Source organism: Squalius cephalus (genome assembly GCF_949319135.1).
Source record: "Squalius cephalus genome assembly, chromosome: 14".
Taxonomy (NCBI): Eukaryota; Metazoa; Chordata; class Actinopteri; order Cypriniformes; family Leuciscidae; genus Squalius; species Squalius cephalus.
In genome coordinates this window covers 34,634,339-34,649,338 of record NC_137135.1, presented here as the reverse complement: position 1 = coordinate 34,649,338, position 15,000 = coordinate 34,634,339, and the positions used below count along the sequence as shown (strand labels likewise).

General features: G+C 32.7%; 1 protein-coding gene across 1 annotated transcript in view; it reads right to left on the bottom strand.

The window, feature by feature from the left end:
- slc16a2 (solute carrier family 16 member 2) overlaps window positions 1–15,000 on the bottom strand; it is a 40,096-nt gene that overhangs the window by 3,697 nt on the left and 21,399 nt on the right. The window contains exons 2-5 of the mRNA XM_079892121.1: window positions 14,834–14,978; window positions 9,134–9,611; window positions 3,325–3,468; window positions 1,572–1,800 (exon numbers count right to left, since the gene is read on the bottom strand). Coding sequence (XP_079748247.1) covers window positions 1,572–1,800; window positions 3,325–3,468; window positions 9,134–9,611; window positions 14,834–14,978 — 996 coding nt within the window. The remainder of the gene's footprint in view (window positions 1–1,571; window positions 1,801–3,324; window positions 3,469–9,133; window positions 9,612–14,833; window positions 14,979–15,000) is intronic.

Here is a 15,000-nt window from a genome sequence, read left to right as displayed (position 1 = left end):
GACATTTAGAAGTCCGATCACGGTTCCAAGTGTGTGAAATAACAGCATGTGACGGCCAATCCAAACCTAGCCGTAATGCTCCTGCCGTGAAGGCCAACGCTTTGAAACGAGATCCTATGAATGATGCTTCAGGTTCTCAGTGTTCCTGAATCCGACCCGGAGTTCTGACAGGTAACGTCAGTATTTTACAAATGAACCTTGAGACCTGCAAATATAAGGTCCATTTACTGGAGTACAAGTAGATGTTATAATGTCTAATGCTTCAAAATGAAAGCTTGGATTTGGATTGAACTGAAAACATATGGAGACCGTCGCTGAACAAGAGCATTTATGTCAACAGTCCAAAATAAATATGCTCACGGGGAGACCTTGGAATTTACCCTCCAAAATAAATCTCATTCCTGTCCACCGGACGCATAAACTGGGAAAACACTTAGCCTGTTGTGAGTGTGTGTGTGTGTGTGTGTGTGTGTGTGTGTGTGTCTTATCTGGGAAACGCAGCCAAGATCAGCATGCTGGCTGATTAAATCACATATTCATTATTTATCTACAAGTTTTATATAAAGATTTTATTGTGGCTTTGGATGGAAATTAGTTACGCTGCATGGAAGAGAGGAATTCCCTTGCAGCAAAAAGACCATTGAGCAAAAAACTAATTAATTATATATATACACTACCATTCAAAAGTTTGGGGTCAGTAATGTTTTTGATACAAGTCTATGGAAGCTTGTTTCCACCACAGAATAAAAAATAAAAAAGGTAATTGCGACTTTTTTATCTCTCAATTCTGACTTTATAACACGCAAATGCGACTTTATAACACAATTGTGACTTTATATCACAATTGTGACTTTATATCTCACGATTATGACTTTATAACACAATTGCGACTTTATATCACACAATTATGACTTTATAACACGCAAATGCAACTTTATATCACACAATTATGACTTTATAACACAATTGTGACTTTATATCTCACGATTATGACTTTATAACACAATTGCGACTTTATATCACACAATTATGACTTTATAACACGCAAATGCAACTTTATATCACACAATTATGACTTTATAACACAATTGTGACTTTATATCTCACGATTATGACTTTATAACACAATTGCGACTTTATATCACACAATTATGACTTTATAACACAATTGCGACTTTATATCACACAATTCTGACTTTATAACACACAATTGCGACTTTATATCACACAAATGCAACTTTATATCACGCAATTCTGATTTTATATCTCGCAATTCTGAGAAAGACAGAATTGCGTGATATAAAGTCGCATTTGCGTGTTATAAAGTCAGAATTGTGTGATAGTGAATAGTGAGATGTAAAATCGCAATTGTGAGATAAAAAGTCTCAATTGTCTTTTAAAATGTTTTATTCTGTGGCTGCACGTTGGCACTTGTTTATTGCAAAAAGTTCACCCAAAAATAAAAAATCATCATTATTTGCTCACCCTCATATTAGATCACATTTTTACTGCAATGTATTTGCAGGACTTCTAAATAATCAGGTCATCTGGTTATGAAATATGGCCCTCACCTGCGAGTGGTGGTCCGGCTGTCATCGGTATGGCCATGAGGCCGAGGAGGTATCCGATGGCTTGAGACGCCTGCATCGGCCCGACCAGCTCGAAGGCGATGGGGGCCATGATGGTGATGAAACAGCCGTCACAAAAACCCATCAATACGAAAACCACCACCAGACCCTCGAACGTGGCGCACTGAGGTATCATCATCGACATCAGACCCAGCAATATGAACGAAGCCACCTACACACACATAAACACACACACTCATCTAAGAACGAAGAAAGTTTGATCCATCAAACCTTAATTTAATCTAGGCTTTTAATAAAAGGGCTTTTATACATATATGGCCATTATTTACTGTATCATATATATAGGGCCATTATTTACTGTATCATATATATAGGGCCATTATTTACTGTATCATATATATAGGGCCATTATTTACTGTATCATATATATAGGGCCATTATTTACTGTATCATATATATAGGGCCATTATTTACTGTATCATATATATAGGGCCATTATTTACTGTATCATATATATAGGGCCATTATTTACTGTATCATATATATAGGGCCATTGTTTACTGTATCTTATATATAGGGCCATTGTTTACTGTATCATATATATAGGGCTATTATTTACTGTATCATATATATAGGGCTATTATTTACTGTATCATATATATATAGGGCTATTATTTACTGTATCATATATATAGGGCCATTATTTACTGTATCATATATATAGGGCCATTATTTACTGTATCATATATATAGGGCCATTATTTACTGTATCATATATATAGGGCCATTATTTACTGTATCATATATATAGGGCCATTATTTACTGTATCATATATATAGGGCCATTATTTACTGTATCTTATATATAGGGCTATTGTTTACTGTATCATATATATAGGGCTATTATTTACTGTATCATATATATAGGGCCATTATTTACTGTATCTTATATATAGGGCTATTGTTTACTGTATCATATATATAGGGCCATTATTTACTGTATCAGGTCTGCTAACTTTTGAATTTAGCTTGGAGTGAGAATTATATTGGGGGGGGGGGGACCTTAATAATAATAATAATGTGTTAATAAAACAGAATTTTATTAAGTTTAGTGAAAACATGTTACAATGTTTACATGGTACAATGACTGGTAGGCTACTGTTTTTATTATTGCTCAACACAAATTTCACGATTTCAATTCAATTATTGTGATTTGATTCTGATCTTGATTCAATATCGATTAATTTGGATAAATATTAGGTACAGTAGATACATGTTAATTTTTCTCAAGAAAAAAATAAATAAATCACAGAGAGCCCTGTCATCTGGTATTATTATTAAAGGTTAAAAATATAATATATACTTTTAAAATATAAAATATATAAAATAATATATAATAATATAAATATAATGGGGTTTTTACTATAATAACAACGTTATAATATTTTAATGATATAAGTAAAAAATATAATAAATATGTAGCCTAATATAGTGCACATATTTAGCAAAATACTCCTCTCTATAGCTAGCCCTGTATATATTGAGATCATATGAAAAAGATTCTCAACACTAATGAGAAAAACTGATTCAAAATTTGTTCCACTTCTAGAACATGCATATAGACCTTGAGAAACACTGAGGCCACTGATGACCTTGTGACCTCGAGTGTCTCTGATTTCATTTCATGCTCTGAATTCTTCCGGTTATGGAAATATTCATCACAAACATTCCGTACCTGCAAGTAGATTTTATTTACTCCGGGAATGAGGTCTCCGATCTTCCCAAACATCAGTCGACCGACTCCAGACGACGCTCCGATACACACGAGCAGAAGCCATTCCCTCTGAGTGTCTACAAACCGCTCCTTCACATGGCTCATCTGTACCGACACAGGAAACACATCAGGAGATTAACATTACACATGCAGAATTATCTGTCTGTCTATCTACAGTATCTATAACTATCTATAATGTCTATTTATCTATCTATGTCTGTCTGTCTGTCTGTCTGTCTGTCTCTCTATCTATCTATAATGTCTATTTATCTATCTATGTCTGTCTGTCTGTCTGTCTGTCTGTCTCTCTATCTATCTATAATGTCTATTTATCTATCTATGTCTGTCTGTCTGTCTGTCTGTCTCTCTATCTATCTATAATGTCTATTTATCTATCTATGTCTGTCTGTCTGTCTGTCTGTCTCTCTATCTATCTATAATGTCTATTTATCTATCTATGTCTGTCTGTCTGTCTGTCTGTCTGTCTCTCTATCTATCTATAATGTCTATTTATCTATCTATGTCTGTCTGTCTGTCTGTCTGTCTGTCTCTCTATCTATCTATAATGTCTATTTATCTATCTATGTCTGTCTGTCTGTCTGTCTGTCTCTCTATCTATCTATAATGTCTATTTATCTATCTATGTCTGTCTGTCTGTCTGTCTGTCTCTCTATCTATCTATAATGTCTATTTATCTATCTATGTCTGTCTGTCTGTCTGTCTGTCTGTCTCTCTATCTATCTATGTCTGTCTGTCTATAATGTCTGTATGTCTGTCTATCTACAGTATCTATAACTATCTATAATGTCTATTTATTTATCTATCTATGTCTGTCTGTCTGCCTGTCTATCTATCTATCTGTCTGTCTGTCTATCTGTCTGTTTATCTATCTGTCTGTCTATCTATCTATCTATCTGTCTGTCTATCTATCTATCTATCTGTCTGTCTGTCTATCTATCTATCTGTCTGTTTATCTATCTGTCTGTCTATCTATCTATCTATCTGTCTGTCTATCTATCTATCTATCTGTCTGTCTGTCTATCTATCTATCTGTCTATCTGTCTGTTTATCTATCTGTCTGTCTATCTATCTATCTATCTGTCTGTCTGTCTGTCTGTCTGTCTATCTATCTATCTATCTGTCTATCTATCTATCTATCTATGTCTGTCTGTCTATAATGTCTGTATGTCTGTCTATTTATCTATTCATCTGTCTGTCTGTCTGTCTGTCTGTCTATCTATCTATCTATCTATCTGTCTTTCTGTCTGTCTATATGTCTGTCTATCTATCGATAATGTCTCTCTATCTGTCTGTCTATATGTCTATCTGTCTGTCTATTTATCTATCTATGTCTGTCTGTCTGTCTGTCTGTCTGTCTGTCTGTCTGTCCTATCTATCTATCTATCTATCTATCTATCTATCTATCTATCTATCTATCTATCTATCTATGTCTGTCTGTCTGTCTGTCCTGTCTATCTATCTATCTATAATGTCTGTCTGTCTGTCTGTCTGTCTGTCTGTCTGTCTGTCTGTCTGTCTATCCATCTATCTCTCTATCTATCTATCTAAAATGTCTGTGTGTCTGTCTGTCTGTCTGTCTATCTATCTATAATGTCTGTCTGTTTGTCCTATCTATCTATCTATCTATCTATCTATCTATCTATCTATCTATCTATCTATCTATCTATCTATCTATCTATCTATCTATCTATCTATCCATCATATATCTGTCTGTCTGTCTGTCTGTCTGTCTGTCTATCCATCTATCCATGTCTGTCTGTCTGTCTGTCTGTCTGTCTATCTATCTATCTATCTATCTATCTATCTATCTATCTATCTATCTATCTATCTATCTATCTATCTATAATGTCTGTCTGTCTCTCTATCCAATATAAAAACAAATATATGAAGTAGCACAGCTGATTTCAACATTGATAATAATCAGAAATGCTTCTTGAGCAGAAAATCAGCAAATTAGAGTGATTTCTGAAGAAACAAAATGCTACTGAATGTGAAACAGAATTTCAGGAGATCCCACAGACAACATGGAACAATGTTAAAACCGAAACTCAATAACGTGACACCAGGAGTTAATTACACTGGAAATTAAGCTTCCCCTCACAGGAATAAGTTACATCGTAAAACGTATTAAAATAGAAAACAGTTATTTTAAATTGAAATAATATTCCACAATATGTTTTGGTCAGCCTTGTTGAGCAGAGAAATAAAACAAAACAAATCGTACAAACCCTGAACTTCTGAACGATAGTCTGTCTGTCTGTTTGTCTAACATCAAATGATCTTTTTATAGCTCCACTCCACAGTATCTTGTCCAAACACATCAACATTCATCTCTGCTTGACATAGAAGTGCTAGTTAAGTGTGATTCCCGTGACTTGGTAACCACCGCTGGACTGAACGGTTGGCTTTGTGTGGCCATCGTCTTCATCAAAGCCCCTTTTCTTCAGCCTCATCATCAACCACGCCATTAATGCGGCTCTGTGCTGGGAACACAGGAAAGCCAGCTATAAGTTGAATATTTCCGCTCATAGACGCCCTTGTTGAGGTCATGGGGTTAAAAATAAAAAAAAACCTTTAGAAGCGTTTCCTGACCCTAGAGATCACAGTCTTTTGAAAACGCTTGAATGAGAAAACCTTAGGGGCACTTCAAAAGCCATGAGATTTCACATTTAGGTTTAATGCGAAGGAAGGGCTTTCCTATTTCACCACAGAGCGGCGAGGGTCACACACACACACACACACACGTACAACAAAAGCCGGGACAAAGTGTTTACTTCTGTTCCGAAGCCTGAAAAAACACGACTGAAGGTGGAAGAGTGAGACTGAGGCGAGGGGGGAAAGGTCTCTCTCATTAACTTTATATACACACACACACTCAGAAACACATCTGAAACACACACACACATGTTGGCTAACTCGCACCTACCCAAATAAACACTTGCTTCAAACACATACCGACGTTTTGACATATATCAACACAACACAATTGCAACAAATGCTCACATAAACACACACACACACACACACTTCCAGTTTCCTTACATCTGTCTAAACCCTGCATTACATCTCACTACCGCTCAAAAGTCTGGGGTTGGTCAGATTTTTAATGCTTTTGAAAGAAGTCTCTTCTGCTTACTAAGGCTGCATTTAATTGATCAAAAATACAGTAAAAAATGTAATAAATATTATTACCATTTAAAATCCCTGTTTCCTATTTGAATATATTGTAAAATGTAATTTATTCCTGTGATCAAATCATCATTACTCCAGTCTTCAGTGTCACATGATCCTTCAGAAATCACTCTAATATGATGATTTGATGCTCAAGAAACATTTCTTGATTATTAATACATATTTTTCAGGATTCTTTGATGAATAGAAAGTTAAAACAAACAGCATTTATTTGATGTAAGAATATTTTGTAAGAATATAAATGTCTACCGACATTTTTTCCAGTAAAAAAAAAATAATTTTTACTGTAAAAAAAAAAAATCTATAAACATTTAGAAAAAAATTCAGTAAGTTTGCTACTGCGCAACACGGCTAATTTGAGCACATCTCCATAAACCACACTGAATTACTGTGTTTTACAGCGAAAGAGAAGGATCCATTTGCGTCACGCTTTTCTTTCAGCAAACAGCGAGACATCCTCTTATATCATCACATTTTATGGCCTGTTTACCCTTAACTGTGACCCAAACCCCATTCATGCACTCAGTCCAGCAGCTGGAAACTAATTCCAAGCTTAAATTTGCTTTGAAAAACAAGCGAGAGCGAGCAGCGTTACGGCCGCGCATGTCGGGGATCCGAGTAAAAGTATGTCCGTCACTATGACAACAGAGAATGAGTGAGAAGGAAAGGTGAAACAAGGACAGTCTGACCTGAGATGACACACGCCGAGTTAATAATTCATCATCAACATGTGTGGACTCATCACATAGGCTTTCTGTCATGCAGCGTGCAGTAAATATTTCAGCTCAGAGAACCCTAAAACATTATTTATGCATGGGCCGGGCGCGTCGCTCCTATAGCCTCCGCTTTCTGCATGTTAAATGCACACCGGCTCGACTCGCTGTAAATCGTTTTGTGTTTATAAAATGGTAAACAACAGCCTCTGCAAACCAGCAAATGTCATGTTTAATATTCAGTCCATACTTTTTTTCGTATTGAATAAGCTGCATTAGCATGCCAGCAAACAATAACTGCCTAATTCTTCAATTTTTTAATGATTTATTGACTGAGCAAATAAGGATTTGGCATTGTAGATAAAAAAAGTAGAGCTACTGCAAGTTTCGTACATAAATGATGTGCTGAAACTGAAAAGTTAGTTTCAAAATCAAATCAGAAACAAAAATTGTCATATTTAGTCATCCTCAAGTCAAACAATTGTGGCACAAACACACATTAAGAAGTGATGTTCAAACACACTTTTTTTTATATGCAACAGTCTTATTTTAGTAATATTTATTATTAATTCATATTTCTAATTTTATTTTTATATTAGGAGCTTTTAACAACATTAGGAGCCTTTAAAATAGTATAACAGGGGCCCTTTAACTAAAAATAAAAAATAAAAAACAGAAAATAAAAAATAATTACAAATCTTAATAAAAAATTAGTGCTGTATCACGATTAACCGCATACAAAATGAAAGTTTGTGTTTACATATATTATGTGTGTGTACTGTTGTATACATAAATACACACACATGCATGTATATATTATTTAAGAAATATTTCCATGTATATACTGCATATATATTTATACATAATTTATATTATATTATATTTCTTAAATATGTACATGCATGTGTGTGTGTGTATATATATATATATATATATATATATATATATATAAAATAATTATACATAGTGCATGTATTTTGGATGCGATTAATCGTTGCCCAGCACTATAAAACATATAACAATGATTATGCTTTCTGTTCATTGGATGAAGTGATTAAATAATTGTACTATTAATTCTGGTACAGTCAATTATAAAATAATTCAAACATTTATAATTCATTATAATTCGTTATAATTAATTATATATATATATATCTTTTGAGCTAATTTGCTACAACACAAAACTTTTATGTTGGATGCGATTAATCGTCACCCAGCACTAAAACAGCACAGAACACAACTCACCAGATGCACGTAGGGAACGAAGTACACACACATATATGTGACCCTGGACCACAAAACACATGGGTCAATTTTTTGCAATTGAGATTTATACAACATCTGAAAGCTGAATAAATAATATTTCCATTGATGTGTGGTTTGTTAGGATAGGACAATATTTGTCTGAGATACGATTATTAGAAAATCTGGAATCTGAGGGTGCAAAAAAATCGAAACATTGAGAAAATCTCCTTTAAAGTTGTTCATTTATGTTGGCGATTGTGCTGCATTCACTCACAGAAATAAAAGTTTTATATATTTACAGTAGGAAATTTACAAAATATCTTCATGGAACATGATCTTTACTTAATATCCTAATGATTTTTGGCATAAAAGAAAAATCGATCATTTTGACCCATGCAATGTATTGTTGGCTATTGCCACAGATATACCCGTGCGACTCGAGACTGGAGACGTGATCCAGGGTCACATATTATGTAAACACAAACTTTTATTTTGGATGCGATTAATCACGATTAATCGTCGCCCAGCACTATAACAATGGTCATAAAACAGCACAGCACTCACTAAACTAATAAAAACAATAACAGCACAGAACTCACCAGGTGCACGTAGGGAACGAAGTATCCCAGAACCGCAGTGGCGACACCGAACGCCCAAACCCGATAGGTGAAAACGCTGAACACTCGCACGTTAAAGTACTTCCTAATTTTGCCCAGGCTCTTCTGCCACCGGCTCGCCGACTCCAGGCCTGACGGGGGTCCATCCATTCCCACGCCCGGCATCGGGATCATCCCGCTGGGCATGAGCGGTTTAAAGGTGAGGGCCAGCAGAGACTGGACCAGCATGAAGATGCTGAGGATCTGGAAGGTTCTGGGAAGACCCAGCGGTCCCACCACCTTCTTCAGGAGCACCGGGAGCCCCATGGAGAAGAGGCTGCTGCCCGCCGTCACCACACCGTTGGCCAATCCCAGTCTCTGCCGAAAATAATGCCCCAGGATCACCAGAGACGGCTGGAACGCAAACGAGGATCCGCAGCCGAACAGTATCCCGTACGTGAAGTAGCGGAGACCCAGCGTGCTGAAGAGAGAGAGAGAGAGACGTGATTAATGTGAGCTCAAACTAGCACCTTTTTACTTGCTTCACTGACATACTATTATATTTATCAATTATTATTACTCTCTACTATAATACAGTAGTCAACATGTGAAGTGGATCAAAACCTTTTCATCAAAGTTATACATGAATTTTGAACAACTTGCTTTATAGGACAACTTTGATTCACTTTTTTGATCCACTTCAAATGTATAATAAAATACTATAATACTAATATATCATTATATACTATTATATTTTTTGGTAACACTTTACAGTTTCATTTGTTTTGTATTAGCTAACATGAACTAACCATAAGCAATATATTTGTTACTGTATTTGTTAATCTTTGTAATACAGCCGTTCATTGTTTGTACGTCACAGTGCGTTAACTAATGTTAACAAATACAATTTGGGATTTTAGTAATGTATTGAAATGAACATTAACGAAGCTTAATAAATGCTGTAGAAGTGCAGTTCATTATTAGTTCATGTTAACTAATGAAACCTTATTGTAAAGTGGTACCTATTTTTAGTGGTTTATATTTTAAATTAGCTTTTATTTTCATATTTTCTGTTTAAGTTTTAGTAATTTTTTGTGTTTTTGCCATTTTTATTCATTTGGGATTTAAAAAAATATGGATATATCTTTTTTTTTTATTATTATTATTTTTTAGTTTAACTAAAAACAAAGCATATACCCCCAGCATATTTTGTTGTATGAATATCTGAACATGCAATATATCAAAAGAATTCGGACGGGCGAAAATCAAATCAACCCGCGAGAAAAACGTTAAACCTGCGGCAACTCTTTCAGAAGATATTGATTATAAGATTAATAATTGATTATTGAAGATTAATATTGAAAACATCAGGGAAAATCTGTTGTGTCATAAATGATGGAAAATTCTGTCAATGGCCAGGAGAGGGTTAAATTATATATATTATACAGTATATATATATATATATATACACAGACACACTATTTTCTTGATTTAATTTTGTTCTGTGTAGTTATGCTAAATTTGTCAGTTCAGTTCAACAGTTAATGGAAAAAAATCATAAAATAAAAAATATTTTACAGAACAATATTTTGGGGGAAAATGCACAATGAAAGAATTATTTAATGACAGATATTTTATATAAAAAAAAATAATTATTATTTACAAAATTTAATTTTGTTCTATGTAAATAGTTATGGCCAGGAAAGGGTTAATTTTTTTTTTTTTCCTGTGCGCTAAAATGCACTTCTTTTTTCTTTTTCCACACGACTCCTGCAAGACGGCTCCACACTAGTCTGTCTGGAAGTCATGTTTACGAGGTGCTGGATTGATACAGGCAATTTTTAAGCTGAACTAGTGATTTATTTTCCTTACTAAACTCAAGTATTTCACATCCACATGCCCTTTGACCCCTGAAGCCAGACAATGTGCGACACACGCCTACCAGGAGACATTATTTGGCTAATGACCAAACACACATTTGCATAAATGATGGATTGCGGGTCCTTGAGCGATCGAACAGAGACTTGTGTTCAAAGCCTGAGGATAGTGTGTGTGTCAGTGTGTGTGTGTGTGTGTGTGTGCATGCACTTGTTAGCATTCGCGTTTGTCGAGTGTTTCAGGCTCTGAACGCAGCAGGACTGTTTTTCTCTCTCCCACCGTTTCTAACAACAGCAAGAGATTTTTGAGCTTGGAATCAAACCAGCACTCGGTGCAAATGCACAGGATCTCAGAAAGAGGACACTGTGAGAAAACAATGAGAAGGAAAAGAAGGGAAGAGAAAGAAAACAACGATTACATAAATGTCCCGCCGTCCTACGTGTGTGTGCGTTCTTCTTCTTGTTTAAAGTGTTTTTCGATGACCTTTTACGAGCACTTAAGGAGTCTGAAGGTGATTCGTCTCCTGAATTATGCTTTCCTCTAAAGACATGAAGACAGACTGACGGACAAGGTCCAATTAAAGCACAAAACATTACAAAATGGATAATCTGAGCATCAAACATTTATTATTATAAGATTTTGTTTATAGAAAAATGTTGTTTTTGGATGAATGATCAAGAAAATATCATATAAAAAATATATCATAATAAAAAATAAAAAAAATAATAAATTATTTACAGAAAAGTTATTGTTTTTAGAACAATAAACAATAAATAAATAAAAAAATATTCAAAAGGAAAAAAAAACATATAATAATACATTATTTACAGAAAATTATTGTTTTTAGAAAAATAAACAAGAAAGAAATAAAAAAGAATAAAAAAAATTATTCAAAAGGAAAAAAAAACATGTTTAATAATAAATTATTTAGAGAAAAGTTATTGTTTTTGGGAAGAATGCACCAAAAAATCATATAATAAAAATATTTTACAGAAAAAATATAGTTTTTGTTTTATTCAAAAGGAAAAACTTTATAATAATAAATACTTTACAGACAAATATTGCTTTTGAAAAAAACCAACATAAATCATATAATAAATATTTTACTGAACAATATATTTTTTTTCTATAAATACACAAGAAAAAAAATCATAATAATGAATATTTTACAGAAAAATAAATGTTTGGAAGAATTGTTTTGGAGAAAAATGATTGATTTCATTTTGTTATGGCATGTTTGTCAGTTCAGTTCAACAGTTATGATAATTAATTATTCATTTTAGTTCACTTTATAATTTAAATGAAATTTTTTATTCAAAAGGAAAACACATATAATAATAAATTCTTTACAGACAAATATTGTTTTTGGAAAAATGTCAAAATATAAAATATTTTGGAAATACATTATTGATCTTTTTATGGCATGTTTGTTAGTTCAATTAAAAAGTTATGAAAATGTATAAATGTAAAAAATGCATAATATGACCATCTTGAAAAATAAACATAGTTTTTTTCTTTTTTGGGCATTAGCAAGTACAAAATGCAAATGCGACCTGTATATCTGTGTGGATGTTCACACACCTCGAACACGGCTTCATGCATAGCAGCAGTTCACAGCTCACACACACTTATATATAGAATATAAAGACTGCATTGAGTGTGATGAAGCTGTGTACGTCATGTACAATTCAATACAACTCAAATTAAGAAATTCAATGAAAACATGCAGTGAGGAACATATGAATGATCACTGACTTCTTTGTCTAGTCCATACACAGCGCCGCTGAGCATTCTGGGTAAAATAAATGTGCTTTGGAAAGGCTGAAAGAATTTAAGTAAACATAAAATCCCAATGCATGGTTCATTCTCAGGAAATTATGTAATTTGCGTGTCATATTGCAGAGGACATATTTAGGTCATTACATATTTGCTTGATTTAATATTGTTCTGTGTGGTTATGCTAAATTTGTCAGTTCAGTTCAACAGTTAATGGAAAAAAAATCATCATAAAATAAAAAAAATTTACAGAACAATATTTTTGGGGGAAATGCACAAGGAAAGAATTATTTAATAACAGATATTTTATATATATATATATATATATATATATATATATATATATATATATATATATATATATTTTTTTTTTTTTTTTTTATTTTTTTTTTTTTTTTTTAAGAAAACTTTGATTTAAAACTTTTAACTTTGAAAATTTGTCAGTTCAGTTCAACAAATTTCTGGAAAAATGCATTAGAAAAATAAAAAAATATATTGTTTTTGGAAAAATGCACAAGAAATCAATCATATAATAATAAATATTTAGCAATATTTTACAGAAAAAAATATTTAATAACATATGTTATAGAAAAAATGTTTTTAAGGAAAACTTTGATTTAATTTTGTTCTATTTAAAAAGTTATGCTAAATTTGTCAGTTCAGTTCAACAGTTATAGCAAAAAATCTAATATAAAAATAAATATTTTGCAAGACAAATTTCTAGAAAAATGCATTAGAAAAAGAAAAGAATATATTGTTTTTAGAAAAATACACAAGAAATCAATCATATAATAATAAATATTTTGCAATATTTTACAGGAAAAATATTTAATAACAGATATTTTATAGAAAAAATGTTTTTTAAGGAAAACTTTGATTTAATTTTGTTCTATTTAAAAAGTTATGCTAAATTTGTCAGTTCAGTTCAACAGTTATAGCAACAAAAAAAAAAACAAATATAAAAATAAATATTTTGCAAGACAAATTTCTGGAAAAATGCATTAGAAAAAGAAAAAAAAATTGTTTTTGGGAAAAATGCACAAGAAATCAATCATATAATAATAAATATTTTGCAATATTTTACAGAAAAATATTGTTTTTCGAAAAATGCACAGGAAAGAATCGTTTAGTTTTTTTGTAAAATGTTTATATGATTTTGTTCTGTACCATCAGTATATAGGGATGATTAGGAGGCCATGATGGACAGAGGTCAAGAGGCAAATTTGGCCATTTTTAATGACCACAGAGAGTCAGGACCTCGGTTTAACGTCTTAGCCGAAGTTATGGTATATGCATCAGTTCAGTTCAACACTTATAGAAAAAAAATCAAACAAAAATGCTTTACAGAAAAATATTTTTCTTCTGAAAAATGCACAAGAAAAAATTTATGAAACAACAAATATTATAGATAAAAATAATGTTTTTGCAAAAATGCACAAGAAAGAAATCATATAATAATAAATATATTACAGAAAAATATTTTTCTTCTGAAAAATGCACAAGAGAAAAATTAATGCAACAATAAATATTATAGATAAAAATATTGTTTTTGCAAAAATGCACAAGAAAGAAATCATATAATAATAAATATATTACAGAAAAATATTGTTTTTGGAATAATGCACAAGAAAATAAAAATTTAATGATAGATATATTATAGAAACATATTGTTTGATTTCACTTTGCTCTATGTATATAGCTATGGTATATTTGTCAGTTCAATAGTTATATCAAACGAAAACATTATTTAACAATAAATATTTTTTCCAGAAAAATATTGTTTTCAAAAAATAATATTGACTATAAATAATGTGGTGTGATGCAACGGTATATCTGCTATACTTTTGCACTGATAACCAACATGTAATCCCAAATCTCTGTGAATATAACAGTGTACATTCAACTAATGGTTATGGTGCATGGTTTATGTTTTTGGGGGAAATTTATAATTTAAAGCACATACATTTCAAATGTACAGTGAAATGTCTAAAACAGCAATGTGCAAAGGATTTAAAAAAGGGAAACTATAAAAAGGAAGAAGGCATTTACGTGGCGAAGGAGCTGGTGAGGAGGCCGAGGAAGGCCACGAACGCCCCACAGACGGCCGTCTTCCGGCACCCGAAGTGATCGGTGAACATGCTGACCACCGGAGAGCAGAAGAAGATCATCCCCATCGCCAGAGCGCCAACCCATGCTGGACAAACCAGAGAGAGAAA